At 36.9% G+C, this 17,633-nt stretch overlaps 1 protein-coding gene across 2 annotated transcripts in view; it reads right to left on the reverse strand.

Annotated features, from left to right (window-relative positions):
- Positions 1-17,633, reverse strand: part of FNDC3A (fibronectin type III domain containing 3A) — a 169,223-nt gene that overhangs the window by 104,013 nt on the left and 47,577 nt on the right. For both annotated transcript variants that reach the window (XM_007466430.1, XM_007466429.1), the window contains exon 3: positions 4,344-4,419. In XM_007466430.1, the coding sequence (XP_007466492.1) occupies positions 4,344-4,419 (76 nt within the window). The remainder of the gene's footprint in view (positions 1-4,343; positions 4,420-17,633) is intronic.

Raw genomic sequence — 17,633 nt, forward strand, 5'->3', positions numbered from 1 at the left:
ATTTAAAAGAATGTTTGTTACATTTTATTGAACATTTCTAGATGTTTGAAGTAGGGAGATTTTCAGATTAACAGTTGAGCACATGGTAACAGAAAAGGAAGACTTCACTGATCCTTCCAAACTGTAAACTGGATATTAACTCTATTGTATAATCTCCTTCAATGGCTCTTCCTCACCTTTATAATAAAGTTCTTAGTATGGTAGTCAAGCCATTTCAAGAGGTGACTATATTTTCAGATTCATCTCTGTCCATATCCCCTTTATACAACTTTTTGTTTTGTTTTGTTTTTAGCTATTCCAATAGCTAAAATAGTTGCTCTTTCCTTCTGTTGTTTTTGTACGCTATTCTCTCTGCCTAAAACACTTTCTTGAGACCCTTTTGTCCATTTGGCTAACTGGTATTTTCCTGAAAGACAAGGACGTGTCACTTTTTCTTTGAAGGGTTTTTTCCCTGACATAATCACTCTGTGATTAGTCCTCCTATGCTCCCACAATACCCTATGCATATTTCTAATGATTCTTTTTATATTGTACAATTGTTAATTTTCCCCCCTTTCCCCTACCACACTGTGTTCCTGAATGGCAGGAACTGTGTCACAGTCTTCTCTGAATCCCTTAGAGCCTGTACAGTATACCTCAGCAGAGACTTTGTAAATTCATGAAAAAAATATTAGCAGTTTTATCTATCTAAGCAGTATGCTATATAGTAGGAAAAAGGTACTATATTGAGCTCTGCCCATAACTAGCTGTATCTCACAAATTCTCAATCTCCAATAAAATAGGGGAATTATTTAGATCTCTAATGTTCCCTGTGATTCTTTAACTTAGTTTTGGTTTCTATAAATTCTTGATAGGTAATAAAACTACTTTAAAAAGCACAGTCTTTAATTCAAATGCTTATTAATTTACACTGGATTTATCTCAATTCTTTAGGTTTTACTACAGAGGTTTTCTTAGTATAGTGGCTGTGAAAAGAAAAGCTTTCCTAACTTGATGGCCTTAGGGACCCTATTTTTCTGTCAGTTTCACTGGCACATGATTTTCCTCCCTTAACACTTTCTCTTTCTCTTTTTCATATATTGCAGCCCCTTTTACCTATACTCTTACTTTTTACCTAGCTCAAGAAGTAGGTCAAGAAGATGACTGCCATGTGATAGAAACAGTGATGGCAAAGAGCAAAAAAAGGGAGGAGAGGATGAGCCCCAGCAGTCCTCAGCCTTTTCTCGTCCTGTCTTCTCTTGCTTGGACTGAGGGCATGCTGGTCTTCACAAAGACTTCAACCCAGTCTCTTGTTCACTACTACCTTTCATCTATATCCCATCTTTTAATTTTGGACAAACAAAAACATCAAGAGGGGAGAGCCTTTTACTTTCTGTATGGTTCCCGCTAAAGTTTCCTGTGTTTTTAAAACTCTGCCCAGGGGCTTCCCTGGTGGCGCAGTGGTTGAGGGTCCGCCTGCCGATGCGGGGGATGCGGGTTCGTGCCCCGGTCTGGGAGGATCCCGCGTGCCGTGGAGCGGCAGTTCATTAAATAAGGATAGTAACTTAAAATCTTGATACACTTTATAACTTACAAATCACCTGTATATTTGTAATATAATTTTTAAAATTTATCTTAAAAATGGGGATTTTTCCTCAAATTAATAAGATTCCTATGTCAAAAAAAAAAAAAAACAACTCTGCCCAGTAGTAATTTTAAAACAGTCTCCACTCTTATCATCTGATATATAGAGAGAAGAGTCCATTTTCTCCTGAAGCAAAGAAATGTATCCCTACCTAAAAATCCTTCACATGATAGTCAATTCTTATTATTAGGATACTGTTAGCACTACAGGCACATTATAAACTAGATAAGCTTTTTCGGTTCTGATTGAAGGGATAAGTGCCACATAAAAAAATCAATTAAATTGATTTTATGAGGGAAGGGGTTTACAAATTACAGTTACAAATTGACTTTTAAAATATAAGTTATTTAAAATTCAAAGTCTGGTTATCCAATTGCAATGATCAGTTTTTGCATTTTAAGTCACACTAAAACAGTAACGAGTATCCTCATTTGCAGATGTGTTTGAAAAGACCAATGTTATATTAGTTAAAATGCTTCCATCATAAACAATATTTATTGAAAACAGTTAGAAGAGATGTACAAATAAACCTAAGGTGTGTGCTCTACTAAAAACTTACATTCTAAGAGGTACCCAGTATAAAAATGAAGTTATTTTTATGAAAACCTATTTGACAAGTAAAGATAGGCAAAGTTTATTATACTGCTTATGAATTCTACTACCTGGTTTCTTTTAAGCTCATAATATGTGCACCATTCCTATTTGTGAAGTTATCAAATAACTGCCGCTCGAAAGATTTAAACTGACTTGCTTGCATTGACTTGACAGCCCAGGTTAAATGAGGGCTGTCATTTAAACCATAAGTCCTGGTTTGCCTGGGACAATCTTGGCTGACACTAATTGTTGTGGAGTAATTGCTAGGGTCCACTTTCACTCTTAAAGTATCCTGGTTTAGATGATAAAGCATGCGGTCCCCCCACTTCTAACGTGCTCTTTTCTTTTTTTTTTAAATGATCAACTCTTTGAACACTAAGCTGTACATTTTTTTTTAATATATATATATATATATATAATAGTGTTTTGTTTTATTTTTACTTGTTGACAGTTTGCTTTATTTATTTATTTATTTATGGCTGTGTTGGGTCTTCGTTTCTGTGCGAGGGCTTTCTCTAGTTGTGGCAAGCGGGGGCCACTCTTCATCACGGTGCGCGGGCCTCTCACTGTCGCAGCCTCTCCCGCTGCGGAGCACAGGCTCCAGACGCGCAGGCTCAGTAATTGTGGCTCACGGGCCCAGCCGCTCGGCGGCATATGGGATCCTCCCAGACCAGGGCTCGAACCCGTGTCCCCTGCATTGGCAGGCAGACTCTCAACCACTGCACCACCAGGGAAGCCTAACGTGCTCTTTTCAAATGAAAGTAATAACTATTAGATAGGTACCCAATATGTGGAAGGCAAGAACTGAAGGGAATACAAAGGAATGTAAGAAATGGTATCTGCCCATAAAGTCCTTATTAAAACTTAGTTGGAGAGACTGAATAAACATTCCAAGTTAAACATACAAAATTTAAATGGCTTTTCAAAATACTAACTGGAAGAAATGTTACAAAAAAGTACATTCTTGTTAAATGAATGGCACAATAATTGGTGTTTTGGGCTTTCACAGGTGATGGGGTCACTTTCTATTAAACACCGCTACAGTACCCACCATCACCACTTACTCAGTGCCTTCTATGTGCCAGGTCTGGTTTAGAGTGCTTTATAAACATATTAGTCAGCCCTCACAATTATCCTATGAGGTGTGTTATTATGCACAGGGATAGGAATTTTACTGAGAAACGTACCTGATAGAGGTTAAATAACATGCAAAAGTTCATACAGCCAGTTAAGTGGCAGAGTTGGGGTTTAAAACCAGGTTCTCTAATTCCAAAGCTAGTGACCTTTTTATTGCTCTCATCTTCACACAGAGTGGTGGTTCTCAGCTAGGGGTGATTTTGCCTCCCAGGGAACATTTGGTGATATCTGGAGACATTTCTGTTTGGCACAAATGTGTGTGTGTGTGGGTGGGTGTTGACTAGTAAGTAGTGTGGAAGGGATGCTTACTAAAGACTTTATGAAAAACCTTTTTTTTTTTTTTTTTTTTTTTTTTTGCGATATGTGGGCCTCTCACTGTCGTGGCCTTTCCCGTTGCCGGACGCGCAAGCTCAGCGCCCATGGCTCACGGGCCCAGCCGCTCCGCGGCATGTGGGATCCTCCCGGACCGGGGCACGAACCCGCATCCCCCGCATCGGCAGGCGGACTCCCAACCACTGCGCCACCAGGGAGGCCCTGAAAAACCTTTTAAAGATAAGATCTGAGCTCAGTCTGGAAGCATTTGGATAGGCTGGGGGTAGTGGTGATATGGGTAAATTCTAGATAAGAAGAAGAATACAGTAAGTACAAGAAAGGTTCAGAGACAGTGAATAAACCAACTTAGCAAGATTGAAGGGAAACAGTATTGAAAGGAAAGTGGGAAGCAAGCAAAAGATCTTTCAAAAAGACTAAGGAACCTGAACTAGATTCACTGAAGATTTCTGAGCAGGGAAGTGACATTATAGTAGGATTAATCAAGAAACCAGGGCAAAGAGACTAATTAAGATGCTACTGTAATAGTTAAGCCATAAAGTATTCAGAGTTTGTGCCTTGTGGTGGTAGTGAGAAAGAAAGGAAGAAACCACAAGCACATACACTTTTATGTATCACTAATTTTAGTCTTGTCTCAAATGACAATAACCATTCTTACCTGTAATGCACTGAAACTGTCCATCTTCTCTTCTTATTGTAAATGCTTCCCCTGGGTTAACTTGTACCAGGATAACCTTAAAATGAGGGGAATAAGTATTAATCAAAAGAGCAACAGAGCAAATCAGTATATCAAGATATTAAATGTTGCTAGTAAGAGAGTAGATGTGAGCTATTTAATCATATGGAACTGGGAAGGAAAATGGGGATTACACATTTGTTGAAAAGTATTAATTACTTCATTTTTCTGGAGGTCAGACTCAAGCCAAAAGTAAGGGAATAAAAAAAGACAGTGGCACAATTTTATTGGAAAGTCAATAAGTTTCACTCTGAAACAAAGATGGAGTTAAACTACTGAATATTTGGATCATCTATGCCTACTTCACCAATTGTAAAGTATTGTGTTTTTCTAAAAATAAAGTACAAATTGATAGGTAGAGAATAAGATGGCACCCCTGAATTAGTATGACATCTCAAATTAGCAATATATTTGAAAATATGTTAAATTAATCCCATAATTTTGAGTAGTTTTCTTTTTATTTTATAGGTAATACACACTAATCTTATGACATCTGAAAAACAGAAAAACAAAAATCTGGAAAAAAACTGAAGTCCCTCCATCCTAATCAACATTGTTAGCATTCTCATAAATTTTTTAGTCTTGTTCTCTATGCATAGGCTTAATTTCCCCCCTTAAATATAAGGGGGAAAAATAAGACCTCCAATTCTGTGTCTTTTTTTGGTTTAATATTAAAAAAAGACTTTTCCATGTTATTATTCAAAGTATGTCATCGAATGTTTATACCATAAACTACTTAACCATTCTCTTAATTAAAGAATTTAGGTAGTGAGCATTTTGGTATGTAGTTTTCCCATCTCTATAATTAATATTGTTTCCTTATGATATATTCCCAGAAATAGAATTCCCTTATCTGTTGCTAAACTACTTTTTAAAAGGGTTTTACAAATTCACATTCCTCCTCAGTCTATGAGAACACCATTTAACCACATGCTCTGCACCCCTAAAAATTATAGTTTTAAAATCTTTGCTACCTTGATAGATGAAAATAGTATATTACTATCGTTTAATTTGCACTTTTTTGATTATTAACGAGGTTAAATTCTATCTTTACATTTGCTCTTTTGTAAACTGGCTCTTTTGTAAACTGGCTGGCTGTCATCTTTATCTTTTGGGGTCTTAAATGTTCTTAGCAATTCATATGAATTCTCTGAATAATAATGGTAGTAATAATAATAATATACTATATTGTGCTGCAAATATTTTCCCATTTTGTCTTCTCAAATTTTTTAATTGTTTATTTTCCTGTAGCCAATGTTACCTATTTTTTCCTTTGTGACGCCTTCTATTGCTTCTAAATTTAACTTGTGGCTGGCTATCAAGCACTTGAAATGTGGCTTGTCTTTATATATGGAGATGTGCCATAGGTGTAAAATACACACTGGATTTCAAAGACTTAGTACAAAAGAACCCAACCATGTAAAATATCTTCTTGTTAATTTTTATATTGATTACATATTGAAATAATATTCTGGACATATTGGGTTAATAAAAAATTATTACAATTAATTTTTCCTGTTTTTACTTTTTAATGTGGCTACTAAAATTTTTTAAATTACTTATGTGATTGGCATTATATTTCCATTGGACAATGCTGACCTATAGGTTTGATAAAAATGCTAGTTTTTCTTTTCTTCTAGTTTTATATAATTTAATTGCTTATATTTAGTTCTTTAATGCACCTCAAATTTATCTGGAGAAGATCCAAAAATATTTTTTTTCCTTAGAGAGCTAACCAATACAATTTGCTAAATTTAAGATAGCTCCTTTAGCACACAATATACTCTTCTGGCCTGTCTCATCCATAACACTATCTACTTTGGCAAAAGTAGCTTTGGAAATATGTTTTTATTTTAATCATTTTAAACACTGTAACCTTAGAAATATGTTTTTTGATGGTGTACCTCGATTACTACTCTTCTTCAAACATTTCTTTGACATTGACTGGTGATAAGTGCTACGATAGGAGAAGTTAAGCACTATCAGAGCACACAGGACCAAGTACTTAGTCTGTTACCTGAGCATGTGTGTGTATACATGTATATGCACGTGTGTGTGTGTTTGTGTATTTAATGGCTTTCTAGAGAATGTAAAAGTTAAGCTGAGTCCTGAAGACTGAGAAAGAACTAGCTAGGCAAGAAGAGTGGGAAGGCCTTTAAGGTATAGAGAAGAGCAAATGCAAAGCTCCAGGAAAGGAAACGCCATCAATAGTTTATCAAATTCAATGAACCAAAAGAAGTTCTGTAGTTCTATATGGTTGGAGAATGGGGCAGGCGGAGATAAGGGTTGGGAAAATGATGCAGGAAAAAGGTTAGAAATATGGGGAAAGGTAGACAGGAGTTGGGTTAAGAAGGGTCTTGTGAGCCATTCTAAGGGCAAGGAAGAGTTACGTAAGCAGGTAATGCTATGGTGGATCGCCCTGGCTGCAGATATATGTCCCCAGATATAGGAAGAACTCTTCATCAGGAGGTTACAACAGTCATCTAAGTAGGCTTCTTTTAATGAATTAATTTCTATTTTCAACTTTTATTATTTCCTTTCTTCTGTTTTCCTTAGGCTTACCATGTTGTTTTTCTAACTTTTTCAGTTGGATATTCTATTTTATTCTGTCTTTAGTAATATATGCACTTAAAACCATGAATTTTACTCAGTTTAACTATAGAGAATATTTTCACTATTGTTATTTAGATTTTCTGCCATTTACTTCTTCATTCCCTCTGTGATCCAACAGTTGTTTTAAAGAAAACTTACAATTTTGAAAGTGGGCTGGAGGATTTTCAGTTTGTTTTTATTTCCAATACATTTTTTTTATCAATCTCAAACAAATCCATGGTTCTTTAAAAAAATTTTTAACCCATTATGCTTCTTTCACTCCTTTCCTTATTAGTGTTAGAACTTAGTAGAGGTAGTGAATTACTACAGGATGATACCTGAGGCCAGCACTGGGTTAAAGCACAGGAGTCCTTAACCTGGGGGCCATAGATATCTATTCAAAGGGTTTGTGAACCACACAGAATCACATATGAAATTCTCTGTAGATATTACAATTTTCTACGGAAGGGTTCACTATTTTCATTAGATTTCACTAAATTCTTAATGGGGTCCAAGACCCAAAGTAGTGCTTACTGTGTCACACTATGCTGTCTGCTTTACATGTATGTCACCTCTTTTAATTATGATCCTCTATCAGTACTGGTTGTACTATGGAATTCTATAACATACTAATAATTCCTGTAATGAATTCATTCACTACAAAGTTGGGAAAAAGAAATAAAACTAAGAAAACCAAACATGGTACACATACAACCGATATATCCTGATATTAAGTAAAAAAAGATAAACTCTTTTAAATTATAATAAGACGTTCAGGAAAATGGTAGGAGGTTAAATTTATTCATTTATCTAAAAATCACTTATTAAACACCCACTGTGTGGCACCTACTCTTATATGCACTATGGACATCAAGAACAAAAATAAATCACAGTCCAAGGACTCAAGGAATACACAGTCTTGTGAGGGAAACAGGCAAGTACTCAGTCAATTAACTGTACAGTGTAATAAGAGGTGTAACAGAGACATGAACAATGTACTATAGGTTCCACTCAGCCCACAATGATGAGGGAAGATTCCTGGAGGAGATGATAGCTACATAATGTTCAGAGGGACAACCAAGAATTAACAAGCTAAAGATGGGGAGAGAACGTTCCAGGAGAGAGCACACATAGCATGTATGAAGTCATGGGGGTGAAAGAGATCACGGATAATTTTTTTTTTAAAACATCTTTATTGAAGTATAATTGTTTCACAATGGTGTGGTAGTTTCTGCTTTATAACAAAGTGAATCAGTTATACATATACATATGTCCCCATATCTCTTCCCTCTTGCGTCTCCCTCCCTCCCACCCTCCCCATGCCACCCCTCTAGGTGGTCACAAAGCACCAAGCTGATCTCCCTGTGCTATGCGGCTGCTTCCCACTAGCTATCTATTTTACGTTTGGTAGTGTATATATGTCCATGCCACTCTCTCACTTTGTCCCAGCTTACCCTTCCCCCTCCCCGTATCCTCAAGTCCATTCTCTAGAAGGTCCGTAAATTGATCAAGGACAATTTGAAAATGGGAAGAAGTATGGCATAGCTAAAGTCTAAACTAGTTTGAGAAATGCAATGGAAAGAGATAAAATTGGGAGGATAAGCAGGGGCTAGATCATGAAGATCCTTAAATACAAAGCTAAGGAGTTAAACCTTTAGGCAAGGCTATTAAACAGGGAAGGGTCATATTCAAATTTCATCTTTACCCCAACTTTTATTCTGTAATATTTCAAACATACAGAAAAACTGCAGGACTGATTCAATGAATGCCCATATACCCCTCACCTAGATTCACCAATTGTTAATGGGTTGCCATATTTGCTCACTCTCACACTCACTCTTTTTTTGATATACCATTTTAGAATACCTGAGTGGTGTTAAGTTTGATCACTTGGTTTTAGGTCATTATCTCTTAGATGTCTCTATTATAAAGATACCATTTCCCTTTGAAAGTAATAAACAATCAATATGGTGATACTTTGAGACTCTCTGAATATTCTATTCCCTAACAGTCTTTCACCCAATGGTTTCAACAATTACTACTACACATTATTGTGGTAGCTGTAAAATGGCAATTAAAAAAACCCCATTCTTTCTGTAGTTACTAGTTAGCATTCTTCTATTAAGAAGAGACTTCTTTTCTGAATTCTTCCCCTTATCCTACACCCCAACTTTACATGTTTCTTAGTATGAGTATGGGCTCATGGATTCTTTTAAAAATCGATGTTATTATAATCCATTAGTGTCACTATTAATATTTTCAGTGAGGTGAAATTCACATATTAATTATAAATCAATATTAAAGTGTACAATTCTAGGCATTTAGTACATTCACAATGTTGTGCAACCACCACCTCTTCTAGTTCCAAAACATTTTACTACACCATTTCCATTAAGGAATCACTCTACTTTTTCCCTCTTTAGGACCCTGATAACCACCAATTTGCCTTCTGTCTCTGGATTTACCCATTTCTATGTATCATATAAATAGAATCATACAATATGTGATCTTTTATGACTTGTTTCTTTCACTTAGCATAACGTTTTTAAGGTTCATCCAGGCTGTAGCACGTATCAGTACTTCATTTTATGGTTAAATAACATTCTACTGTATGGATATACTACAATTTATGTATCCATTCAGACACTGATAAACAACTGGACTGTTTTCAACCTTCTGGTTATTGAGAATCATGCTATGGTAAACATTTATGTACAAATATTTGAGTTCCTCTTTTCAATTTTGGTGGTATGTGCCCAGGAATAGAACTGCTGGGTAATATAGTAACGCTACATTTAACTTTTTGAGGAACCACCACATGCTCCTTATGCAGCTGCATCATTTCACATGCCCAGTAACAATATACAAGGATTCCAATTTCTCTAGACTCTTGCCAATGCTTGTTATTTTGATTATAGATATCCAGTGGATATAAAGTAATATCTCATTGTGGTTCTGATTTGCATTTCCCTAACATCCCTGACAAATGATGTCGAGCATTGTGTCATGTGTTTCTTGGCTACCTGTTTATCTTCTTGGGAGAAATGTGTATTCAAGTCATTTGCCCAGTTTAAATTGTGTTGTCTGTTTTTGTTGAGTTGTAAAAGCTCTTCATGTACTGTGGATACTAGACCCTTATCAGATACAAGATTTGAAAATATTTTATCCCATTCTGGAAGTTGTCTTTTCACTTCCTTCATAATGTTCTTTTTTTTTTGCGGTATGTGGTCCTCTCACCATTGTGGCCTCTCCCGTTGCGGAGCACAGGCTCTGGATGTGCAGGATCAGTGGCCATGGCTCACGGGCCCAGCCACTCCGTGGCATGTGTAATCTTCCCAGACTGGGGCACGAACCTGTGTCCCCTGCATCAGCAGGCGGATTCTCAACCACTGCGCCACCAGGGAAGCCCCATAATGTTCTTTTATGTACAAACATTTTTAATTTTGATGAAGTACAATTTATCTAATTTTTTTTGGCTGTTGTTGTTGCTTGTAAGTTTGGTGTCATATCTAAGACTCCACTTAGAGTCCAAGGTCATGAAGATGAACTCTTCCTTTCTTCTAAAAGTTTTATAGTTTTAGCTTATTTAGGTTGTTGATTCATTTCAGTTCCCTTTTCTATATGGTGTGAAGTAGTGGTGTAATTTCATTCTTTTGCATGTGGATATCCAGTTGTCTCAGCACCATTTTGTGAAGAGACTATTCTTTCCCCACTGAACAGTTTTGGCACCCTTGTCTGAAACAAATTGGCCATAGAGATATGGGTTTATTTGTGGACTCTCAATTCTATTCCATTGGCCTATGCCAGTACCATACTATTTTGACTACTGTAGCTTTGTAGTAGGTTTAAAATCGAGAAGTGTTAGTTGCCGAACAACAACTCTGTTGTTCTTTTTCAAGATTGTTTTGGCTATTGGGGCCCCTTGCAATTCCATATGAATTTAAGGATCAGCTTCTTCATTTCTGCAAAAAAGGCTGCTGGAATTTTAATAAAGACTGTATTGACTCCGTACCTTCCTTTGGTCAGTGTTACCATCTTTACAATATTAAGTTTTCCAGTCCATGAACATGGGATGTCTTTTTATTTAGTTAAGTCATCTTTAATTTCTTTCAGCACATTTCTGTAGCTTACCACATACAAGTCTTTCACCAACTTGGGAATATTTATTTCTATGTATTTTATTCTCTTGGATGCTACTGTAAATGGAATTATTTTCTTAATTTCCTTTACAGATTCTTCACTGCTGATATGTAGAAACATAGCTGCATTTTTTTTGTTGATCTTGTACCCTGCAACTTTGCTGAATGTGTTTATTAGCTCTAGTCGTTTTTGTAAGGATTCTTTGGGATTTTCTTTTCAAAAAAATTTTTTTCTTTTTTGAGGTGGACCATTTTTAAAGTCTTTATTGAATTTGTTACAATATTGCTTCTGTTTTGGTTTTTTGGCAGCAAGGCATGTGGGATCTTAGCTCCCTGACCAGGGATCGAAACTTCACCCCTGCATTGGAAGGTGAAGTTTCAACCACTGGACTGCCAGGGAAGTCCCCTGGGATTTTCTACATAAAGGATCATGCCATCTGCAAACAGACAGACCTTTGGTTAGACTAACCAAGGAAAAAATAGGACCCAAATCAAAATTATAAATGAAAGAAACATTACAACTCAACTGATACCACAGAATTACAAAGGATCATAAGAGGCTATGAACAACTATATGCCAACAAACTGGACAACTAAGGAGAAACAAAAATTCCTAGAAACATACACCTTACCAAGACTGAGTCAGGAACAAACAGAAAATCTGAGCAGACCAGTTACCAGTAAGGAGATTAAATCACTAATCAAAAATCTCTCAATGAAGAAAAGCCCAGGAGCAGATGGCTTCACTGGTGAATTTTACCAAACATTTTAAGAAGAACTAATGGCAATCCTTTTCAACCTCTTCCAAAAAACTGAAGAAGAGGGAATACTCCTAAACTCATTTTATGAGACCAGCTTTACCCTGATACCAAAGCCAGAAAAGGAGACTACAAGAAAAGCACACTACAGGCCATTATTCCTGATGAATATAGATGTAAAAATTCTCCACAAGATACTAGCAAACCAAATTCAGCAGCACATTGGAAAATTCATTTGCGAGACGAAAGCTGAGCTAATGGCAACGAATAGCAGAATGAATAATGCAGAAAAATGAATAAGTGATCTGGAAGATAGAATAATGGAAATCATCCAATCAGAACAGCAGACAGAAAGCCAAATTAGAAAAAAAATAAAAGCAATATAAGAGACCTATGGGATAATATAAAGCATGCCAATCTATGCATTTATAGGAATTCCAGAAGGAGAAGACAAAGAAAAGGATATTGAAAATATATTTGAAGAAATTATGGCTGAAAATTTCCCAAACTTAAAGAAACAAATATTCAGACACAGGAAGCACAGAGGGTCCCAAACAAGATGAACCCAAACAGACCTATACCAAGACATATAATAAAAATGGCAAAAGTTAAAAAAAGAGGATTCTAAAGGCAACAAGAGAAAAACAGTTAATTAAAAGGGAACCCCCCATAAGGCTATCAAGTGATTCCTCTACAGAAATGCTGCAGGCCAGAAGGGAGTGGTGAAATATATTCAAAGTCTTGGAAGGGAAAAATCTGCAACCTAGAATACTCGACCCAGCAGAATTATCATTTAGAACAGAAGGAGAGAGAAAGAATTTCTCAGACAAGCAAAAACTAAAAGAATACAGTAGGGCTTCCCTGGTGGCGCAGTGGTTGAGAGTCCGCCTGCCGATGCAGGGGACGAGGGTTCGTGCCCCGGTCTGGGAGGATCCCGCATGCCGCAGAGCGGCTGGGCCCGTGGGCCATGGCCGCTGGGCCCGCGCGTCCGGAGCCTGTGCCCCGCAGCGGGAGAGGCCACAGCAGTGAGAGGCCCGCGTACCGAAAAAAAAAAAAAAAAAAAAAAATACAATAATACTAAACCTACCCTAAAATAAATACTGAAAGGTCTTCTCTAAGTATAAAAGAAGCAAGAAGATACAGAAAAGAGGAAATCACAATTGGAAAGTAAATCACTTAAATAAGCCAGTATACAAATCAAAAAGAAAAAAAAATCTATTTGTGAAAGTAATGATAAACACAAGGAACAGCAAAAGGATAAACATGAAGATGTAAAAGAGGACATCAAAATCATAAAATATAGATGAGGAAAGTAAGAAAATGTAGATTCTTCTTTTTCAGAATGTGTTTGAGACTATATGATTATCAGTCTAAAGCAAGCAGATGGAGGAAGGGGTTAACATACTTGAAAAACAGGGTAACCACAAATCAAAGTCAGCAGCACATTAAAAGGACTATTCATCATGATCAAGTGAGATATATCGCTGGGCACAAGGATGGTTCACCATACACAAATCAATACACATGATACACTGCCTTGATAGAATGAAATTAAAAAGATCATCTCAATAGATGAGGAAAAAGCATTTGACAAAATTCAACATCTGTTCATCATAAAAGCTCTGAACAAATTAGGTATAGAAGGAAAGTATCTCAACATAATAAAAGCCATATATGACAAGCCCATGCAATCAATGGTGAAAAGTTGAAAGCTTTTTCTCTAAAATAAGGAACAAAACAAGGGTGTCCACGTTTACCACTCCTTTTCAACACAGTACTAGAAGTCCAAGCCAGAGCAATCAGGAAAGAAAAGGAAATAAAAGGCATCAAAATTGGAAAGGAAGAAGTAAAACTTTCTCTTTTGGCAGATGACATAATTCTATACACAGAAAATCTTAAAAGACTCCACCAAAAAAACTGTTAGGTCTAATCAACAAACTCACTGAAGTTGCAGGATACAAAATTCTCATGCAAAAACAGTATCATTTCTATACAGTAATAGTGAACTATCTGAAAAAATTTAAAAAACTATCCCATTTACGATAGCATCAAAAACAATAAAATACTTAGGAATAAATTTAACCAGGGAGGTGAAGGATCTCTACACTGAAAACTACAAAACATTTATGAAAGAAATCAAAGAACACACAAATAAATGTAAAGGTAACCTGTGTTCATGGATTAGAAGAATTAACATTGTTAAAATGCACACACTACCCAAAGCTATCAATAGATTCACTGTAATCCCCATGAAGATTCCGATGGCATTTTTTTACAGTAGAAGAAAATAATCCTAAGATTTATATGGAACCACAAAAGACCCCAAATAGCCAAAGCAATTCTGGGAAAGAGGAATAAAGTGGGATCCATCACACTTCCTGATTTCAAGCTGTAGTGTGAAGATATAGTAACGAACAGTATGGTACTGGCATAAAAACAGAAACACAGACCAATGGAACAGAATCAGGAGCCCAGAAACAAACCCATGCATATATGGACAACTAACATTTGACAAGGGAGCCACATATACCCAATGTAGAACCCACAGTCTCTTCAATGAGTGGTGCTAGGAAAATTGGATAGTCACATGTAAAAGAATGAAACTAAGACCTCTATCTTACAACTGCTCACAAAAATTAACTCAAAATGGATTAAGGACTTAAATGTAACACCTGAAACCATAAAAATCCTAGATGAATACATAGGAAAAAAGCTCCTTGACATGGGTCTTACCAGTGAGTTTTTGGATATGACATCTAAAGCACAAACAACAAAATCAAAAATAAACAAGTGGGGCTTCCCTGGTGGCGCAGTGGTTGAGAATCTGCCTGCCGATGCAGGGGACACAGGTTCGGGCCCCAGTCCGGGAAGATCCCACATGCCGCGGAGCGGCTGGGCCCGTGAGCCATGGCCGCTGAGCCTGCGCGTCCGGAGCCTGTGCTCCGCAACAGGAGAGGCCACAACAGTGAGAGGCCCGTGTACCGCAAAAAAACCAAAAAAACCCCCAAAACAAAAAAACAACAAGTGGGAGTACATCAAACTACAAAGCTTCTACAGGGCAAAAGAAATGATCCACAAAATTAAAAGACACCTGATAGAATGAAAAAAAATATTTGCAAATCATATATCTGATAAGGGGTTAATATGCAAAATATATAAATAACTCCTACAGCTCAATAGCAAAAAACCAAATAATGGGACTTCCCTGGTGGCGCAGTGGTTAAGAACTCGCCTGCCAATGCAGGGAACACGGGTTCGAGCCCTGGTCCAGGAAGAACCCACATGCCACAGAGCAACTATGCCCGTGCACTACAACTACTGAGCCTGCGCTATAGAGCCCACAAGCCACAACTACTGAGCCCGTGTGCCACAACTATTGAAGCCCGCGCGCCTAGAGCCCGAACTCTGCAACAAGAGAAGCCACAGCAATGAGAAGGCTGTGCACCGCAACGAAGGGTAGCCCCCGCTCACTGCAACTAAAGAAAGCCCATGTGCAGCAATGAAGACCCAATGCAGCCAAAAATAAATTTATAAAAAAACAAGACAAATAATGCAATTAAAAATGGGCAAAGGACCAGAATAGATGTTTTCCCAAAGATATACAAATGGTCAACAGGTACATGAAAAGGTGCTCAACATCATTTATCATTAGGGAAATGTAAATCAAAGCCATAATGATATTATCTCACACCTGTCAGCATGGTCATCATTGAAAAGACAAGAGACGACAAATGCAGGGAAGGATGTAGAGAACCCTTGTGCACTACAGATGGAAATATAAATTAGTGCAGCCACTATGGGAAACAGTATGGAAATTCCTCAAAAAACTGAATAGAATTACCATATAATCCAGTAATTCCACTTGGGGGCATATATCCGAAGGAAATGAAAACACTATGTCAAAGAGAAATCTGCATACCATATTCACTGCAGCATTATGTACAATAGCCAAGACATGGAAACAGCCTAAGTGTCCACTGACGAATGAGAATGGATAAAGAAGTTGTGTTATACATAGACAAATACACACACAAAGATCCTACACGCTGCAATGAAGATCCCGCATGCTGCAACTAAGACCCATCGTGGACAAAATAAATAAATAAATATTAAAAAAAGAAAGAAAAAGAATTCCATTCATTGTTAAGAAAATTCCTTGAATTAAAGTTTACTTTCTGGGACTTCCCTGGTGGCGCAGTGATTAAGAATCCACCTGCCAATGCAGGGGGCGTGGGTTCCATCCCTGCTCCAGGAAGATCCAACAACGCCGTGGAGCCACTAAGCCCGCGCACCACAATTACAGAGCCTGCGCTTGAGAGCCTGTGAGCCACAACTACTGAAGGCTACGTACCTAGAGCCCATACTCTGCAACAAGAGAAGCCACCACAATGAGAAGGCTGCGCACAACAAAGAGTAGTTCCTGCTCACAGCAACTAGAAAAAGCCTGTGCGCAGCAATGAAGACCCAATGCAGCCAAAAATAAATACATAAATAAATTAATTTAAAAATTTTACTTTCTGACCTCAGTAGAACCAGTACTTATTTTTTCTTTTTATAGGAAATGTATCATAAAGCGCTATGTTTCTACTTAAATATAATCTGAAATATTTGTTTGGTATAAATTTCAAGGTGAAATATAATGGCATCACTTTCGTTAAAATTATCATGGGTTTCTGGAAGGTGTGGAAGAAAGCAGTTATAAATTCAAATGAATGTATACTGATAGAAATGGGTATTTTAAATTCTGCATTGGTAGTCTTTAACCTTCACCAGAGTAATATTCACTAACCAGACGTTTAAATGAAAATTAATATCTCAAAAAAATCAAAGAAAAACTTAGAAAAGACTGAAAATTAGAAAAACTTAGAAAACTCAGAAAAAACTGTAAAAACTTAGAAAAGATTGAAAATTAATATATTAACTGTCCTACTGAGTGAGAAAAGGTAGAGCTAATTCAAAGAAAATAAAAGGAAGGAAAGAGCAGAAACAATGAAAACAAAGAAATGCTGGAGGATGAGAAAACAGCTCTAACAGGAATCAGAGTGAACCAAGACAAAAATTGCAAGAGGAAAAAATAGCCACCTTTTCCACCTTGGGGATGTTTTTTCCCCCCAAGGAGGTTCTCAAACCTTGGGAGATTTTATGCAAGTAGATGACTATAAAATGCATTTTATAAATTCTAGGAACTTATCTCTCTACACAGGTTTTATTTAGGGGAATAGTAAAATTAGGGCTCTTCTCCCAAGATCTTTCCAAGGCTGGCTCATTATTACTCAGGTACCTCAAATGTCATCTCCTCAGAGATCTTCCTTGCCCACCAAATTCTAGGGTATATATACCCTCACACATTTTCTAACAAATCGATCTGTTTTATTTTTTAAGTGCTAGCACTTACCACTACCTGAAATTATTTTGTGCAGTTATTTGGTTAGTTGTTTACTGAGCCATTTCCACTCCACTAGAACAAAAGCTCCCTGAAAGCAAATACCTTGACTTTTCTTACAAAATGCTAAAGCCTGGCTCATAATAGGTTTTCAAGAAACTTTTGTTCAATGAATAAACAGCTGAACAGTGAGGACTGGGAAGTATGTGGAATTCATTCAACAAACATTTCTTGAAGTCTTATTACAACGTAAGGCTCTGTTCTAGGTAATGGAGCTAGAGTAGTAAACAAAACAGAAAAAAATATCTGCCTTCATGTTACGGCAGAAAAAGCAAGTTAC

The sequence above is a fragment of the Lipotes vexillifer genome, unplaced genomic scaffold (genome assembly GCF_000442215.2).
Source record: "Lipotes vexillifer unplaced genomic scaffold, Lipotes_vexillifer_v1.1 scaffold384, whole genome shotgun sequence".
NCBI lineage: Eukaryota > Metazoa > Chordata > Mammalia > Artiodactyla > Lipotidae > Lipotes > Lipotes vexillifer.